The 16,936-nt window shown below is 52.0% G+C and overlaps 2 protein-coding genes and 2 pseudogenes across 2 annotated transcripts, besides 17 other annotated features; all 4 read left to right on the top strand.

The window, feature by feature from the left end:
• Positions 1-897, top strand: Tc00.1047053506683.250 (annotated as a pseudogene).
• Positions 1-2,542: a sequence feature (areas merged during assembly that could not be assigned to a particular haplotype. This can correspond to areas where the two haplotypes were merged or to regions with more than two copies in the genome that were merged during assembly.).
• Tc00.1047053506683.240 (trans-sialidase, putative) lies at positions 2,136-4,349 on the top strand (the record flags this gene model as incomplete). Its single annotated transcript, XM_814291.1, has 1 exon — positions 2,136-4,349. The coding sequence occupies one exon, from the start codon at positions 2,136-2,138 to the stop codon at positions 4,347-4,349; it is 2,214 nt and encodes a 737-aa protein (XP_819384.1).
• Positions 2,543-6,953: a sequence feature (areas not merged during assembly with more than two copies in the genome that could not be assigned to a particular haplotype).
• Positions 4,406-4,652: a mobile genetic element.
• Positions 4,811-4,992: a mobile genetic element.
• Positions 4,811-8,887: a mobile genetic element.
• Positions 6,954-7,072: a sequence feature (heterozygous, non-Esmeraldo-like haplotype).
• Positions 7,073-8,592: a sequence feature (areas not merged during assembly with more than two copies in the genome that could not be assigned to a particular haplotype).
• Positions 8,593-9,539: a sequence feature (heterozygous, Esmeraldo-like haplotype).
• Positions 8,830-8,894: a mobile genetic element.
• Positions 8,879-8,903: a microsatellite.
• Positions 9,540-15,352: a sequence feature (areas not merged during assembly with more than two copies in the genome that could not be assigned to a particular haplotype).
• Tc00.1047053506683.210 lies at positions 9,753-12,164 on the top strand (annotated as a pseudogene).
• Positions 13,428-15,689, top strand: Tc00.1047053506683.190 (trans-sialidase, putative; the record flags this gene model as incomplete). The annotated part of the gene is made up of 1 exon (XM_814290.1): positions 13,428-15,689. One exon carries the CDS (start codon positions 13,428-13,430, stop codon positions 15,687-15,689), a length of 2,262 nt encoding a protein of 753 aa, XP_819383.1.
• Positions 15,353-15,499: a sequence feature (haploid, Esmeraldo-like haplotype).
• Positions 15,500-15,785: a sequence feature (heterozygous, non-Esmeraldo-like haplotype).
• Positions 15,786-16,457: a sequence feature (areas merged during assembly that could not be assigned to a particular haplotype. This can correspond to areas where the two haplotypes were merged or to regions with more than two copies in the genome that were merged during assembly.).
• Positions 16,458-16,526: a sequence feature (areas merged during assembly that could not be assigned to a particular haplotype. This can correspond to areas where the two haplotypes were merged or to regions with more than two copies in the genome that were merged during assembly.).
• Positions 16,527-16,840: a sequence feature (areas merged during assembly that could not be assigned to a particular haplotype. This can correspond to areas where the two haplotypes were merged or to regions with more than two copies in the genome that were merged during assembly.).
• Positions 16,841-16,936: part of a sequence feature (haploid, Esmeraldo-like haplotype) that runs on past the window's edge.

Below are 16,936 nucleotides of genomic sequence, written 5' to 3'. Positions count from 1 at the left end.
CAATGATCAACGAGGGTAACTGTGAAGGACCACTTTTCACGGGAGGTGAGTCGCCATGTATTCTGAGGATCCGTCCCACAAGCCTGTGAAGGTTGTTCGGGAAATATACGCAGGCGCTGTGATCCTTTTCAATGCACCGATATCTGATTGCCTCGAGGAACGGACATTGGAACGTTTCCCAAGTGTAACAGAACAAAATGGCTTTTTGAAGCTGATGTTGGTGTCGAAGGATAATATTTTGCCAATATTTTTTGGATGGCTTGCTTTGAGACCGTTGACGGAGGGTGCCTTTGTCAAGGTAATAGCGACGAAACTCACGGAGTTTGAGCCGCCAACAGGACGTCAAGCAAAGCCCTGCGTCTTGAAGTTGGCCCCTGAATTGCATCCCAAGGGAGATGAGGGTTTGCTGCCGAGTGAATATGAGAAAACGATCCGTAAAATAAAGTACGGGGTGCTGTAGAAACCGTGGGCCACAAACTTTCCGCTGGTGGACGCCTTTTTTTTCTCGGAGTCCAATCCAATGACGGTGGTTGGCTGCGGATGACTACGGCGGGTGGGCGCCACACCACTGCCAGCACTGTGAGGCAGTTCACTGAGTGCCTGGCGGCTTATTTTAGTGGTTGGGAGGAGTTATCCCGAGACATTTCGTGGGAGATTATTTATGTGCAGCAGGCAGACAGCACGCCGATGAACGACTGGCAGAGATGTGATGTCGACAATTCCAATAATGTGAGCGACGAGAGCCGTGAGATTCGGTGTTCTGGGAGGAAGAGGTGCGCCAGTACCAAGTGTCAATACCATCCAGAGCTATTAGAAGAGACGAAGCTCTCCGAAGTGTGCAAAAAAAAAATAATAGGAAAATGGATTAGGAAATTGAAAGTGAACGAGACAGTTTGACTTGTGGTAAAAAATATTGTGGGATTTATGTATTTTTGGTTGCTTGTGTCTGAGCATGCGGTGCGGGTGCACCAGCACCATGCGGCAGCACCGCACACAAATGCCAAAATGTCCAACGCTATCGAACACAACAGTGACAGAATAAATTAGGGAGGGAGTGGGGTTGTTTGGTTTCTGGTGAAAAACATTGGCTGATTTTCATATGGTATGTTGATTGTGTGTGCATACGAGGCATAATTGGGGAATTGCCCGGTATGAGAGAATCATTATGGCTGGCGGTGTCACGGCGTTACCGCATTGTCCATTTTCTTCTATTGTGTTTGAAGGCCCATCAATAACGGAGGCATCTTTAGGGGATGGACGACGAATAAGTTCTATTGAGGAAACAGTGCTTCCTGTGTGACCGCGTGGAGTGAGGCGCCGCGTCATGGCTGGGTGAGGATCCGCTTCCGCGTGTGGCTCTTTGGGTGATTGCTGGATCCGTGTGCGATACTTGTTTGCTGCGGGCTGTGGCCGTATCCCGTTGGCCGTGGGATTGAACCGGAGGCGGTGGCGGTGTGTCGCTTCTCGTTCTTGTCTATTGGTGGCTGATTGTTGGCGATGTGTGCGTTTGTTGTGTGGAGGGCCGAATCTTCTCACCCGCGAACTGACGGCACTGCGATGGTGTGTGTGTGTGTGAGGGCTGGTGTGGAGTTGCCGGCCAGGGTGTGGCCCGTGGCGGTGCTTTTCCTGAGACTGGTGTTTGTTTCTTCCGTGTGTGTTTTGTGCTGCTTCTTGCTTTTTTCCCTTGTCATCCTCTCCTCCTGTTTTCCTGCGTGGAGTGGCTGCATGCTCACGGGCCATGTTGATTGTGAGTGCCTCTTGACGGTATCCGTCTTCCTCTCTCCCTCTGCCTGTCTGTCTGTCATTCCCTGTTGGGTGTGGCGTGTTGCACCGCGTGAGGGCTGGCCCGCACACACCGACGGCCCGCCGTGACTTGCCGTCTTGCTGCTCTTTTCTGTGGGCGATGGTCCTCCGTGCCGTCCCTTCCGGATTGTCTCGTGTCCCGCTCTCCGCGTGGGTGCTCTGCTCTGCTCCTCAGTGACCTTTCTGGTGTATTGCCGCTTTTTTCTTCCTTCACTTGTTGAACACAGACACACGCTAGGAAGTTACAAACAAACGTGAAACGCTACTGTGAGATTCGAAGGCACTGAAAGCACCAACAACAGCACACACACCGCCCACCCACACGTATTTACATGCTCTCACGTGTTGCTGCAGTGAAGGCACCACGCGCACACAACCGTCGCCGCGGGACCGGATCCAGCGGAAGGAGGAGGGAAGGAAGAGAGAGTGAGCCGCAGAGGCCCAACATGTCCCGGCATCTCTTTTATTCTGCTGTGCTGCTCCTATTTGTCGTTTTGATGTGCTGCAGTGGAGCTGCGGCTGCTGATGGAAGTAGTGGGGCAGGGGACGCACAGCTGCCGCAGGAGGTGGATCTTTTTTTGCCGCAGAAGACGCAGGTGGTAATAAAAAGTGGTGGTGCAACTGAAGTGAAGGATTCGTTTGGCTCACCCTCTCTTGCTTTTGCTGGTGAAGTGATGGTTGCCTTTGCGGAAGGTCATAAGGACTATAATGGTCCCCAGCATACATCCGATCTATATACTTCTGAAATTGTTGCAGGGTACATCAACGCGACGGAGCCGTGGTCGTCCATTGTCGCTGATATCAGTTCCGAAAACTGGAGGGCATATACCGTTTTTACCAGAGAAAGTTCAAAGGATCGTTTTGGCGTTGCGCTTCTACCCACGACAGTTTCGACGGGCAGTGATGTGTTTCTACTTGTGGGAAGCCACTATCTTATTCGTGATGCTACTGGGAAGCATTGGATTGACGATAGCTGGGATATTCATTTGGTCGTGGGTAAGGCCACGCAGTCCGCGGACGCCAAGCAGGGTGAACTGGTCGAGTGGGGCGCACCCACGTCGCTTTTGGCTTCGATCACCAAAAGTACTCAGCAAAGGGACTTGATGAAATTTGTGGGTGGTGGCGGCTCAGGCATTGTGACGGAAGAAGGCTGGCTTGTGTTTCCAATGATGGCGACGAGGAAAAATGATCGTGGCATTGAATCCATGCTTTTTTACTCGAAGGACAAGGGCGTTAACTGGGTTGTCTCAAGGGGCATTCCTGCCGCGGAATGCTTTGACCCCCGCATTGCCGAATGGGAGAATAGAGAAATTCTTATGCTTGCCTATTGTGTTGATGGCCAGAAAGTGTTCCGGTCGCGTGACATGGGAGATGCGTGGACCAAAGCTTCTGATTTACTCCCACGCGTGTGGATCACCACACAACCAATTCGTCGGGGCGAGGGTTGGCCTGTGGGAGCCCTCATCACCGTGGAATTCTACGGAAGGAAGGTCTTGCTGTATACTCAGAAAGTGGGCTATCCCCCGGGGGAGAGAAATAACAAGGCGCTTTACCTTTGGGTTGCGGATAGCAACCACACGGTCTATTTTGGGCCGCTCTCTGTGGAGACTGGTGCGAAGCGAGCGTTTGCCAACACCCTGCTGTACTCCGGTGATGCGTTGTACTTTTTGCAGAAGATGGGTAATGGGAAGGCAGATGGCGTTTTTCTTTTCCGAATTATTGAGGAGCTGAGAAAAATCAAGTCCATCGTGAGGAATTGGATAGAAGTGGATGCCTTTTTCTCCGGTTTGTCTACACCCACGACTGGTCTTGTGGGGGTTTTGTCCGATTCATCCGGTGCCGACAAGTGGAACGACATGTACCGCTGCGTGGATGCAACCGTATTGGGCGCAATAAGGATTGAGAATGGCTTTAAGTTCACAGGGCATGGGGCTGGGGCAATATGGCCCGTGAACAGCCGGGGAAATAATAAACAGTACACCTTTGTGGATATCAGCTTCACTCTTGTGGCGACGGTGGTCATCGAAGAGATGCCTCCGGGCGGCAGTAGCGTTCCTCTGCTGGGCGCGATGCTGGAGGATGGAATGGGCACGAAGTTCCTTGGGCTGGCTTGCGCTGAGAACAGGATGTGGGAAACAGTGTTTGATGAGCAAACGGGACAGGGCGACTTTTGGGAGCTGAAAAAAGAATACCAGGTGGCACTCATGCTAAATGGGAACAAGGGTTTTTTTTACTTGGATGCCGAGCTTCTGGGGACCTCGGATACGATGCGAAGACGTGAAGAACGGGCTTACGATGTTTTGGGCTTTTACTTTGGGGGAGACGAAAGTGGCCGGGACAGCAGTGCATCAGTGAAGAACGTCTTTTTGTACAACCGCAAGTTGACTCCCGGTGAACTGAAAATGGTCAAAAAGACTGGCTCTCCCAAGCATGAGAGTTCATCGTCGGAAGCGAGCGGATCTGACTCCTCTGCGCATGAGTGTGTTTATTTTGTGCTTCTGGTGTCGCTGGGGCTATGGGCCCTTGCGGTTTTTTATGGAGTGTAGCAGAGTATGTTTATTGCGTTCTGTAGGATTACATGCATCTTCACACGAATGTTCTGGAAGTGTGTGAAGAGAATTTTTGCGAGCGGGCTGGCTAATTTAATGTATTCTGACAAGAAGACGAATACGGTTTTTTAACGATTTTTTTTTTTTCCTTTTTGAATTCTTTTTGAAAACTTCTATTGAACGGATCAATGAACCGATAACGACTAGACGAATTTAATTATTTTATTTGTGTTTTTACTTTTGCAACTTAACTCACCTTCTTTGGTCCCCACTGTGTGGCGGGGACTTCGGGCCGGAAGAAAACGAATAATTCCATGTTGTAATTAATAAAAATATCTCCAAATTGGATGGGTCGCAACATGTCATAATCGTGGTTATCAAAATATATCTATTTATTTATGGACCAAAAATTGAGGGGCTTCTGAACTTACTGCCTCTCTATTACCTTTGTCTTTTTCAGGAGCTTGTGAAGAGAATTTTTACTTGGCATGCTGGCTATCTAATTTAACATACATGCATCCTGATAAAGCGAACCCTGTATGTCCTTTTTCTCTACTTTATGATTATTTGGTTGACCGCGATGCACGGAATCAAGGAACCGATAACAACTAGACGAATTTAATTACTTTATTTTTATTTTTGCAGCCAAACCTGATTCCTGCATTTTTATGTAAAGAAATGGCGATGATTCCCTACACGGCAACGGAATGGAGCTTCAATAGTGGTCGTATTTTGGATTTGGTACGCCATTATGGCGATATACAGGCGCAACTCGCCTGCATGGATGAGCACAGGCCGTTGGACGTGGTGGTAACCGTCGCTGCAACAATGGCACTCCGACGCTGGATTTCAGGGGACATCGCCAAGCACTGGGGGGGATTCAACCCTTGTGGGGCACTTTGCGAACCTCCGGGCGCCTCAAGTACCAATTTTCGAGACCCAATTGCTCCTGCAGTTTGTCGCGGACGTTCAGAATCGCAATGCGCAGCTTTACTTGCAGGTAGAAGAGGCGCATAATTACCTGTTGGCTTGTGAATCCCACATTTCGGTGGTTGGAGGCCTTTTTGCGGGTCGCGGGGACGCCGTGTCAACGAGAAGCGCCCACCTCTCGGAGAGGGCCGCCAGATGAGCCCCCACTCACGCATGCACGAAGATGGCGTAAATACACAGCCGCATCAACCGCATCATTTGATGGCTGGGGGCGTGCCAGAATCCACGTTTCCCTAACGCAATCTCACGGGAGAGAGAGACGGCGGGTCAACACCCGAAATTCTCAGGGCAATTTCGGGAGACCACATATCTCTCACACCGTGACTTTGCCTTTTCGCACCTTACCCTTGTAACAAGATTTTGCTCCAGAGGATCAGTTACTGCATTTTATTGCATTGGACGCCACCACTTGGCCACGCATATATGGAATGAGGGCATCTTCGGAGTCGTCGACAGTCTCAAGAGCGCATAAAGTTATAATTTGCACCAAATGGACGCTTAGGTTCAACTTGCCCTTGACAGTTTGGTATCGTGCGAGCGCGCACAGGAAGCAGAGCGGTATCCCATCGAGTAGTTCATGAAATTGGGCAGGAACATACTGCAGGCATTCCGGTTGCAGCTCATTTTGGCATCCGACCCCCAGCATCCCGCTCTCCAGACTGAGCGCCCGCCTACGCAAAACAGCGATCGTTGCGATGTCAATTTTTTCACATTTATGTACACGATGCATCTACGTGCAACGTGCGCAGCGCAGCCAGATGGAATTACTTGCAGCGCAGACGGTCATCAAAAAACGGCAGAGGGGCTGCCCGCCGCCCATGAGTGCTGACGACGGCAGCCTCCATCCATTCCACCACCTCCCACCAGTCCTCACAGGCGTCGCACAGAACCGCCGACACTCCATCCGATCTCTTGAATTGCCCGACGCAATCGTCGAGAAGGGCAATGGAGCTTATCCGCCAACGACGCTCGAATGTGGTACGACGAAACACCGACATCTCCGCTTTGGGCCAGTTATATGAGGAGCGCGAACGAGGTGGCTCGAGAAATGTGGGTGCCGTCAACGTGGGAGCAGAGAATGTCCCTAGCGGGGCAATTCACAACCTTATGCCGCACGCACGAACAGCCGATGAACGAGGAGAGCTGTGCGGCCTTTTTTGTGGGAATTGACGTGGCGCCATCGACCCGACTGCAGTACGCCAGGATGCTGCGGTCCATGTTGCAAATGGATCGGACCCCGCTGGACATGGCGATTTCGGGGCTACAAAAAATTGCGTCGCGATCGGAGACGAAACAGGCGCGCCCCTTGACAAAGGAAGCGGTGGATCAATGTATATCTGTAGCCGGACCGATTGGAAGGAACATGTTGTTTTTCGACTTGCGTGGATAACGGCGAGTCTTTTGTCCGAGATTGCGGCTCTCACCTCCCAATAATTCCACACTGGAGGCGGACGGGACCCTAATTTTGGATAGGTCCGTGGCGCCGAAGACGGTGAAAGCGGATCCCCACCTCGCCTCGCGGTTCGTGAGGACACGAGGGCAGGACGCCTTCGACATTATAGAGTTATGCAGGACACTTCAAGAAAACGAAAAGCTCACGAATATTACGACTGCACAGGTGACACGAGCCCTGGCTTCTTGGGATGCCACGGCGCATTCCGTAAAACGCGGTGCGCTGCGGCACGCTGTTCCAATCGTGTAGACGTACAATTTGGACCCACACGTGATCTCACAGTTGGCGAAGCACGTCGACCCGTTCGACCTTCCCCAGAATACTGTTTGATATTTGGGGAGGTACACCACAATGCTGACCCAGGTGTCGTCGCTGGTCGCATTGATGTGAAGGGAGACACTGCGGAAGGGCAGGAACCCTGGTTGAAAGCAGAGGAGCGTTTTTCCATGATTTTAATTACAATCATGCTGCTACAATAACGAGACGCGCGACAAGGACGCGTTTGGCCACTCCACAAGATGAACTAACCATCCCGTTACAGCGGGTCAACGTGCCCGTATTGAATCTGGAGTGGGTCAAGGGTCGGTTGAACCCGGCTACCTTGGAGAGGCTCATGCAAGTTTGGGGACTCGTCGGGCGGTCCCCTTTCACTTCGTCTTCCTCCGGTAAAGCGCGCGAAGTCTCACGGAGGATTCCTACCGCTGACGCGCGATTATTGAAGGAAGCGGGAATTATCGAGGACGCCTTGTCCATAATAACAGGCGGATGGATAATACCTTTTCAGTTGTGGAGGAGAAAACCACCGGTTTACGACGACGATGGATCGCGTGGCCACGCGACAAGAACAGAGACGACCCTTATGAGGCTCATGCTCCTCTTTTACACATTTCCCGTTATTTGCCGCCTGTGATGGCTGAGACCGCTTCCTGCCTGGACTTAAAGGCATCCTTTTTTCAAGTCTCTTTACCGCGGGAGACTCGGCATCTCTTTCGATGCCGCGTGGAGGACGGCACGCTGGTGGAGCCCACACGGCTCCCAATGGGATGCAAGGCCAGCCCAGAAATTCTCCAGATTATTATTACTTCGGCAATTGCGGTGGTGACGACGGTGGTTCACCGCCTCTGGGCTGCACCTCCATTGGTGCGCGACGACGTTTGGATCGATAATATACGCATTACAGGGTCGAAAAGCGGTGCGACATTGTGGGAAGCCCAAGTGCTTCGTAATGCGGACAGTTGTCACGCCACGATAGGGGAGGACCGCGAATCGGGCGCTGCGCAGTACACCTTTCTGTGGGTGCGGTTTGATCACACTCACCGTGCGGTATCCCTGAGTGACAAGTTTGTCCGGTCTGTACGGGCCATGCCGGCGCTCAATTCTTTAACTGCAGAAGTGGAGTTTATGGCGTCACGCTTTTTGTACGCGGCGGCCATTTTGGGCACGCGTTTATGTGACCGCCATTTTTCCATCAAGGCAGTGCGACGACGATTATCGGCAGTTAACCGGAGGTTTTGCTGGAGACATCCCCGGCGAACCTTCCGCCGGCAGCGGCTGGTTTGGGCGAGAGATTACGACACATCAATGAAGATAATCGTCGGCGAAACATCAAGCCCACCGAAAAGGCGTCGGCCGCCATCATCACGGATGCATCGCTTCATTGTTGGGGAGCCGTTTTCATTCCAGACTCCGGCGACGTTAAAATTGCCGGAGGGAAATGGGGGAAGGAACCTTTTCTTATCATGCAGGCCGAGGCGCGCGGTGCGCTTGGCCTTATCGGTTTTTTTCCGCCATCTTGCCATCCACCATGGACGTTTGGGTGGACAACACCTCGCTGCAGGGAGCGGCGAATAAAGGCAGCTCGAAATCGCACGCGTTGACGTGGGAGCTGCAACGGACATATGAGTTTGTTGACTGTCGCGGAATACAGGCATCCTTTGCATACGTACGGTCTGCAGAAAACCCCGCAGACGGCATATCACGCGGTCGTGTGTTTACACTTCAGAACTTGGCGAAGGGTGGAACTTGCGAAGGGGAGCGGCAGTGTCTTGTGGTTGGAGGACCCCAAAGTCTGCCACTTCGTAAGAAATAAATAAATAAATAAATAAATATCCCATTCGAATAGAGTGAGTGGGCCGCGACTGTGGCTAATGGATGATATATAAATATACAGTTTCTAGCTTTTACACTTTGAGGATATGGTGAACCCACTCTGATTCCATTCATCCCTTTCTTATTCCTATCTGGTTTGTTTTCTATTAAAGATAACTTGAGGATTCGGTCAGCGGCCCAGAACATTATTTTCTCATGTGAAGGTGTGCACTTATTTTTGGTGTCGGTGATGGGGCAAACAGACCGACAACGTGAATAAAACAAAGTAAAAAAGGGCGATAGTGTGGCGGTGTTGGGGTCGATTGCACGCCTCGCGTTGCTGCGGGGGCGGTGAGCCTCGGTTGCTTCACCGACAGGCGTTGCAGTGCGGCTGCATGGCGCACCGACCACCGAGCCGTGCGAGTGCCACGCCCAACGCCATTGGGCTGCGGGACGAAACAGCCGCGAGTGTGCTTTGGAGCCAGCGGCACCTGCTGGCCGCAGTTGGGCGGTGCGAGTGGGATGCTTCACCACACGGGTGTTGTGATGGCGCCTTGCAGTAGCTCCAGTGTTGTTTCCGACGCTGCAGCTCGCAGAGGAGTGGATGAAAGGCGGCGAACAAATTGGACTCTTGACAGTTGGCGGCATAAAGTACTGCTGGAGGGAAAGGAACGCATCCGAAAAGTGAGGCTGAACGGTTTACTTTGGAATTATATTGACGGCAGGGGCGTCGTGGAATTCTTTAGGAACGTCTATATGAAGAGCTTTTAATTAGCTCCGCGAAGTTTATCCAAGACGAAGTGCCATTGAGCACAATAAAGGCATCGCCACCATACCAAGAGCTGGAAAAAGAATGTGAGGAGATTTACATGCTGTTGAAGGCTTCAAATAAGCTTGGAGACGAAAGTATTATCACTCTCAGGCAATGGAGTAAATTTGAAAGGAAGGATACGGTCGCTCCTCTTGCAAGGGCACAAATAAACACAGCCTACTCTTATTTACTGAGAGAAGAGAGGCGGAAGGCAGAAGAAAGGGCAAGACGAGAACGACAAGAACTGGGAATTGACGTTTCTTCCAGGACTGATGATGCGGTGTTTGAGGGAAGAGTTCGCGTCAAGGAAATGAAGCTGAATTATTTTTTTACGATGGAATTGGACGGCAGGGGTGCTTTGGACACCAATTGGGATGTGTCTTGCTGGATGAGCTTTTTAAGAACCCCAAGAAGTATATTTGCGATGCGGGAGTATTGAACGAAATACAGGCATCCGATCGTTACAAGAGGATGGAGAGGGCTGTGAGGGAGGAAATGGATATGGAAGAGGATGTACGCAGGCTTTACGAGAAATGTGTGGACAATCTACTGAAGTGGTTGGTGGCTACTGCGGAGGTAAAGGCAAATGTTCATGGAATCACTAAAAGGTTCTTGGATGCAGCCCTTGAGGAAGCGAGGAACCCAAAGAAGTCGAGCGCACCGATATACCTGGAGGGATGCTACGAGTTTGTGTACAATACGAGGTGGCACCATGTCGTGGAAGTTTCTGACGGCGAGGGGACGGGAATGAAGGTGCATGAGGGAGGGGAAACCACCGCAGTCGTGGACGTACAGGGCAGTTGGCAACACCCTCGAAAAGGATGACGCTGTGCAGCAATTCGGTGCACCGCGTCCCAGGCTGATGGTGCTCACCTCGGACAAGGGATGGCCATACTCGTGGAATCGGAAGGGGGTGGAATCCACTCGTGACTGCTATGTGAACTGTGAGGTGGAGCGAGCGTGGCAGATCGTCAAGGGCGATCTCACCGCGTGGTTCAGCCCTCACGGTGGGAATGACTTTACGCCCGAGCGACGTGTGTTGATTGGGACGCCCGGGATCGGGAAGTCGATGGCTGCCGGCTCGTACCTCCTCTACCAGCTGCTGCACTACGACGCCAAGAAATTTCATTTGGTTGTCTACATTTTTGGTGGAAGCTCGACGTACGTGTTTGAAAAGACCATCCAGGAGGTGACAAAATACGTGGGTAGAGGAGCATCCGAGGACTTTTTGTATGATTTGTGGCATTTGAAGATGAAGGGGTATGTTATCTACGATGTGACAGAGAAAGGGAAGCCAGCGAGTTGTTTTGTACCTTGTAATGAATGGGGCATGATTGCGGTGTCATTCCCAAAGGTAACCAACTATGATGAGTGGGCGAAGCAGCTACAGGCCGCGCGAATCATCGTGAATTGCCCCGACGAGATGAATGCGGAGGCGATGTGCGCCTGGATAACGCGTGATGAGACTAAAGAGAAACAAGCGGAATACTGGAAAGGGGTCAAAAAACACATGTATCTTTTGGGACCGATTCCACGTCACGTCTTTGATGCGGAGGCGTTTACTGAACGCTGTGGAGCGGTGAAGTTTGCATTGCAATCGATCAACGAGGTAACTGTGAAGGAGCACTTTTCACGGGGAGGTGAGTCACCATGGTATTCTGAGGATCCGTCCCACAAGCTTGTGAAGGTTGTTCGGGAAATATACGCAGGCGGTGTGATCCTTTTCAATGCACCGATATCTGATTGCCTCGAGGAACGGACATTGGAACGTTTCCCAAGTGTAACAAAATAAAATGGCTTTTTGAGGCTGATGTTGGCGTCGAAGGATAATATTTTGCCAATATTTTTTGGATGGTTTGCCTTGAGATCGTTGACGGAGAGTGCCTTTGTCAAGGTAATAGCGACGAAACTCACGGAGTTTGAGCCGCCAACAGGACGTCAAGCAAAGCCCTGCGTCTTGAAGTTGGCCCCTGAATTGCATCCCAAGGGAGATGAGGGTTTGCTGCCGAGTGAATATGAGAAAACGATCCGTAAAATAAAGTACGGGGTGCTGTAGAAACCGTGGGCCGCAAACTTTCCGCTGGTGGACGCCTTTTTTTCTCGGAGTCCAATCCAATGACGCTGGTTGGGCTGCGGATGACTACGGCGGGTGGGCGCCACACCACCGCCAGCACTGTGAGGCAGTTCACTGAGTGCCTGGCGGCTTATTTTGATGGTTGGGAGGAGTTATCCCGAGACATGTCGTGGGGGATTATTTATGTGCAGCAGGCAGACGGCATGCCGATGAACGACTGGCAGAGATGTGATGTCGACAATTCCAATAATGTGAGCGACGAGAGCCGTGAGATTCGGTGTTCTGGAGGGAAAAGGTGCGCCACTACCAAGTGTCAATACCATCCAGAGACTTTAGAAGAGAAGAAGCTCTCCGAAGTGTGCAAAAAAAAAAAAAATAGTAGGAAAATAGATTAGGAAATTGAAAGTGAACGAGACAGTTTGATTTGTGGTAAAAAATATTGTGGGATTTATGTATTTTTGGTTGCTTGTGTCTGAGCATGCGGTGCGGGTGCACCAGCACCATGCGGCAGCACCGCACACAAATGCCAAAATGTCCAACGCTATCGAACACAACAGTGACAGAAGAAATTAGGGAGGGAGTGGGGTTGTTTGGTTTCTGGTGAAAAACATTGGCTGATTTTCGTATGGTATGTTGATTGTGTGCGCATACGAGGCATAATTGGGGAATTGTCCCGGTATGAGAGAATCATTATGGCTGGCGGTGTCACGGCGTTACCGCATTGTCCATTTTCTTCTATTGTGTTCGAAGGCCCATCAATAACGGAGGCATCTTTAGGGGATGGACGACGAATAATTTCTATTGAGGAAACAGTGCTCCCGTGTGACCGCGTGGAGTGAGGCGCCGCGTCATGGCTGGGTGAGGATCCGCTTCCGCGTGTGGCTCTTTGGGTGATTGCTGGATCCGTGTGCGATACTTGTTTGCTGCGGGCTGTGGCCGTATCCCGTTGGCCGTGGGATTGAACCGGAGGCGGTGGCGGTGTGTCGCTTCTCGTTCTTGTCTATTGGTGGCTGATTGTTAGCGATGTGTGCGTTTGTTGTGTGGAGGGCCGAATCTTCTCACCCGCGAACCGACGGCACTGCGATGGTGTGTGTGTGTGTGAGGGCTGGTGTGGAGTTGCCGGCCAGGGTGTGGCCCGTGGCGGTGCTTTTCCTGAGACTGGTGTTTGATTTTTTTGTGTGTTGTGCTGCTTCTTGTCTTTTTCCCTTGTCATCCTCTTCTCCTGTTTTCCTGCGTGGAGTGGCTGCATGCTCACGGGCCATGTTGATTGTGAGTGCCTCTTGACGGCATCCGTCTTCCTCTCTCCCTCTGCCTGTCTGTCTGTCATTCCCTGTTGGGTGTGGCGTGTTGCACCGCGTGAGGGCTGGCCCGCACACACCGACGGCCCGCCGTGACTTGCCGTGTTGCTGCTCTTTTCTGTGGGCGATGGTCCTCCGTGCCGTCCCTTCCGGATTGTCTCGTGTCCCGCTCTCCGCGTGGGTGCTCTGCTCTGCTCCTCAGTGACCTTTCTGGTGTATTGCCGCTGTTGCTGCTGTACTCTCCACTTCTTGAACACAGACACACTAGGAAGGAAAGAAAACAAGCGCTAATCGCTACTGTAAAATTCGAAGGCACTGAGAGGACCAACAGCACACACATTGCCCACCCACACATATTTATATGCTCTCACGTGTTGCTGCAGTGAAGGCACCCAACAAACACAACCGTCGCCGCGTGATCGGATCCAGCGGAAGGAGGAGGGAAGGAGGAGAGAGTGAGCCGCAGAGGCCCAACATGTCCCGGCGTGTGTTTACTTCCGCGGTGCTGCTCCTATTTGTCGTGTTGATGTGTTGTGGTGGAGCTGCGACCGCTGAGGTGGGAAGTAATGCTGATGCTTCAATTCCTTCTGGGTCGACATTGACGGGTGTCATTGCTGGAGAGGGGAGCACTTCAGGGGGTGTTGAGGGGCTGCAACGGGTCGATCTATTTGTGCCGCAGACGACGCAGGTGCTGCCGAAGAAGGGGACTCCTGACTCAAGTGGGAGGGATTCATTTGTTTCACCCTCTCTCGTCAGTGCTGGTGGAGTAATTGCTGCTTTTGCCGAAGGTCACATAAATGCCAAACCTCCCCATAACGAATCAACTAAGCCGTCTTCTGATGTTGTTGCGGAGTACATCGACTCTGCGTGGGAATGGCCCACTCTTGTTGAAAAGGTCGGTAAAGGAACATGGAGTGCACACACTGTGCTTGGCAAAGCGGAGGGAGAGGGGAGTTTGGGTGTTGTGCGCCACCCCACAACAACGATGAAGGACAATAAGGTGTTTCTTCTTGTGGGAAGCACTGCCTTGTCCGATGTAAATGGGGGTTGGAAAGAGGGCAGCCTGGAGCTGAAACTGGTTGTTGGTGAGGTCACGAAGACTTCTGCGGGCGGCGAGCCGAGTGAGTGGATCAAATGGGGCGAAGTTCAATCGCCGGTGCAGCAGACTACTTTAGCTGCTCACAAAGGTAACTTGACGGAGTGTATTGCTTCTGGTGGCTCGTGTGTTCTGATGGAGGATGGCACCATTGTGTTTTCTCTGATGGCGAAGAGCGGAAATGATGTCGTTTACTCCATGATCATTTACTCGACGGACAGCGGCAGTACCTGGGCGCTTCCAGAGGGCGCTTCCCCTGCGGAATGCTCTAACCCCCGCATCACCGAATGGGAGGGATCACTTCTCATGATTGTTGATTGCGAGGATGCCCAGAGGGTGTACGAGTCGCGGGACATGGGGACAACGTGGACGGGGGCAGCCGGGACGCTTCCAGGCGTGTGGGTCAACTCACAATCGGAAGACTATCCGGACGGAGACTTGCACGTGGATGCCCTCATCACCGCGACCATTGGGAAAAGGAAGGTCATGCTGTACACACAGAGAGGGAACTTCTCGGGGAAGCAAAGGGAAAACGCCAATCCGCTCTACCTTTGGGTGACGGACAACAACCGCTCGTTTTCTGTTGGACCGTTTGGCATGGACAATGCTGAAAAGGAGAAGCTTGAGAGCGCACTACTGTACTCGGATGGGAGTTTGCATCTTTTACAACGGAGGGGCAATGGTGAAGGCAGTGTCATGTCGCTTTCTCGCCTGACGGAGGAGCTGAGCACAATCAATTCCGTCCTCAGTACTTGGTCGCAAAAGGACATTTTCTTCTCCAGGTTGTCTATACCCACGGCGGGTCTTGTGGCGGTATTGTCCGATGCGGCCAGTGATGGCACGTGGAACGACGAGTACCTTCGCCTGAATGCAACGGTGACGCCTAATGCAAAGAAGGTCGAAGATGGATTACAAGTGACGGAGCCTGACTCCAGGGTAATGTGGTCGGTGAACAGTCGGGAGAAAAATGGGCCATACACTTTTGAGAATCGCCAATTCGTTCTTGTGGCGACGGTGGCCATACACCAGGTTCCGAGTGAGGACGCTCCTCTACTGGGTGCGACGTTGGGTGACACTAATTTCAATCACACCATGGGAATCTTGTATACCGCGGATAACAAGTGGGTGACGATGTTCGACGGCAAAAACACGACGACAGAGGGCAGCACTTGGGAGCCGAAGAAAGAATACAAGGTGGCACTCATGCTGCAAGGCAACAAGGGCTTCGTGTACATTGATGGTGAGTCGCTGGGGGAGGAAGAAACGCCGTTAACAGGTGAGAGGCAACTTGAACTCGCATACTTTTGCTTTGGCGCGTGCGGTATGCAAAACTCACCTGTGACGGTGAAGAACGTCTTTCTGTACGACCGCCCACTGAGTGTCGGTGAACTAAAACTGGTCAGGAAAAGCGACGCCAAAAAAGGTAAAGGTGACGGCTCCATGCGTGGGGCCGTGTCTCGGGTGCTTCTTCTTCTTCTGCTGCTGCTGCTGGGGCTGTGCGGCTTTTCGGCCCTTTACGGGGCGTAACGCGACGGGGCCCCTGCCTCCGGTGGGGGCATTTGCGTCTCCCCATGCACCTTCTGGAATAGTTGCCACTTCTTGTGCACGCTTTTTTTACTTATTTTGTTTTTACGATCCCTTCGCCGCGCAGGCTCCTTCCTCCATGTGGAAGCATGCTCCCCCCGAGGCCATCATCGCGTGGTTTTTGTTTGTTTGGTTTTTTATTTCCCCCCTGTGTTGTGGTCCTCCGACAACGGCGGGATCTACTCAGTATTTTTTTTTTTGTTTGTTTGACCAGAGGCGCGCTCGGCTTTGTGTGTCACGCCGACGGTGCCGGCTAATAAAAGAGATAATGGAATGGGGGCACGAAACCACGCCGAGTGTCCCAGTGGAATATAAATAATGTGTGGGCACCGGGTGTTTAAACGACTGTAACGAGTGTATCCTATTTTGTTATCTTCGGGCGAGACACGCGCACCAAAGTGTAGCTTTTTTTTGTGTTTTTGAGTGAATGCATAATGGAGGACGAATTTGTTTTGTTTTTATCTTTTCAACAAGTGTCCCGTGTTTTTCCACTTTCTGGGCTGCCGTGCAGTCTTGAGTTTCACCAGTCCCTTGCTTGATATTTTTCTCTGGCACTCCTCTGTGGCTGTGTGTGCCCTCGTATGGTTTGCTTTGCCCCCTTTTATTTTTTACATGTCCGTAGGCACACACACGAAGCACTTACATGCTATAAGCAGTCTAGTGCAGTTGGCTGGCCCAATCACACTTTTTGCGGGCAGTTGCTTGTGGCTGCTGCTCCCCCGTTGTGTTGGTGAGGGAGGAGGCGCGTGATGGCGTTGGTGGAGCGGCGCCCGGTGGAGAAGGAAGGCACCGACCGCTGCTGACGGTGACGGTCTTTGCTGCAGGCGATCCAAAGAGATGGCGTCACTGGCGTCACAATCAACCGAGATGGATGCGGACCGCACCGCACCTTTCTTCCATCTCATCATCCTTTCAGTCCGCAGCAGCCAAAAGCCACACGCACCGTGCGGCAACGGCGTGACCGCCATCCGGACTTCTATGAGCCAATCAGACTGTGCAATCAATGTGGACCCTTGTCCCCCGTATCTGGATACTGCCGCCGTGCTTTTTCTTTTTCTCCCTGTGTATGCCGTGCGCGTATGATGCCGCTGTTTTTTGAGCAGTGCCGACTTGTGTGAACGAGAAACGAAGTTTTTATTGCTGGCAACTGACGCACTCTCTACCGCTTTCACGCGTGAACGCTCCTTTTT

This window comes from Trypanosoma cruzi, genomic scaffold, assembly GCF_000209065.1.
Source record: "Trypanosoma cruzi strain CL Brener 1047053517141 genomic scaffold, whole genome shotgun sequence".
In the NCBI taxonomy this organism is placed as follows: Eukaryota; Euglenozoa; class Kinetoplastea; order Trypanosomatida; family Trypanosomatidae; genus Trypanosoma; species Trypanosoma cruzi.
Note: the sequence above shows the minus strand (reverse complement) of the source record. Positions and strands in the feature narration are given on the sequence as shown.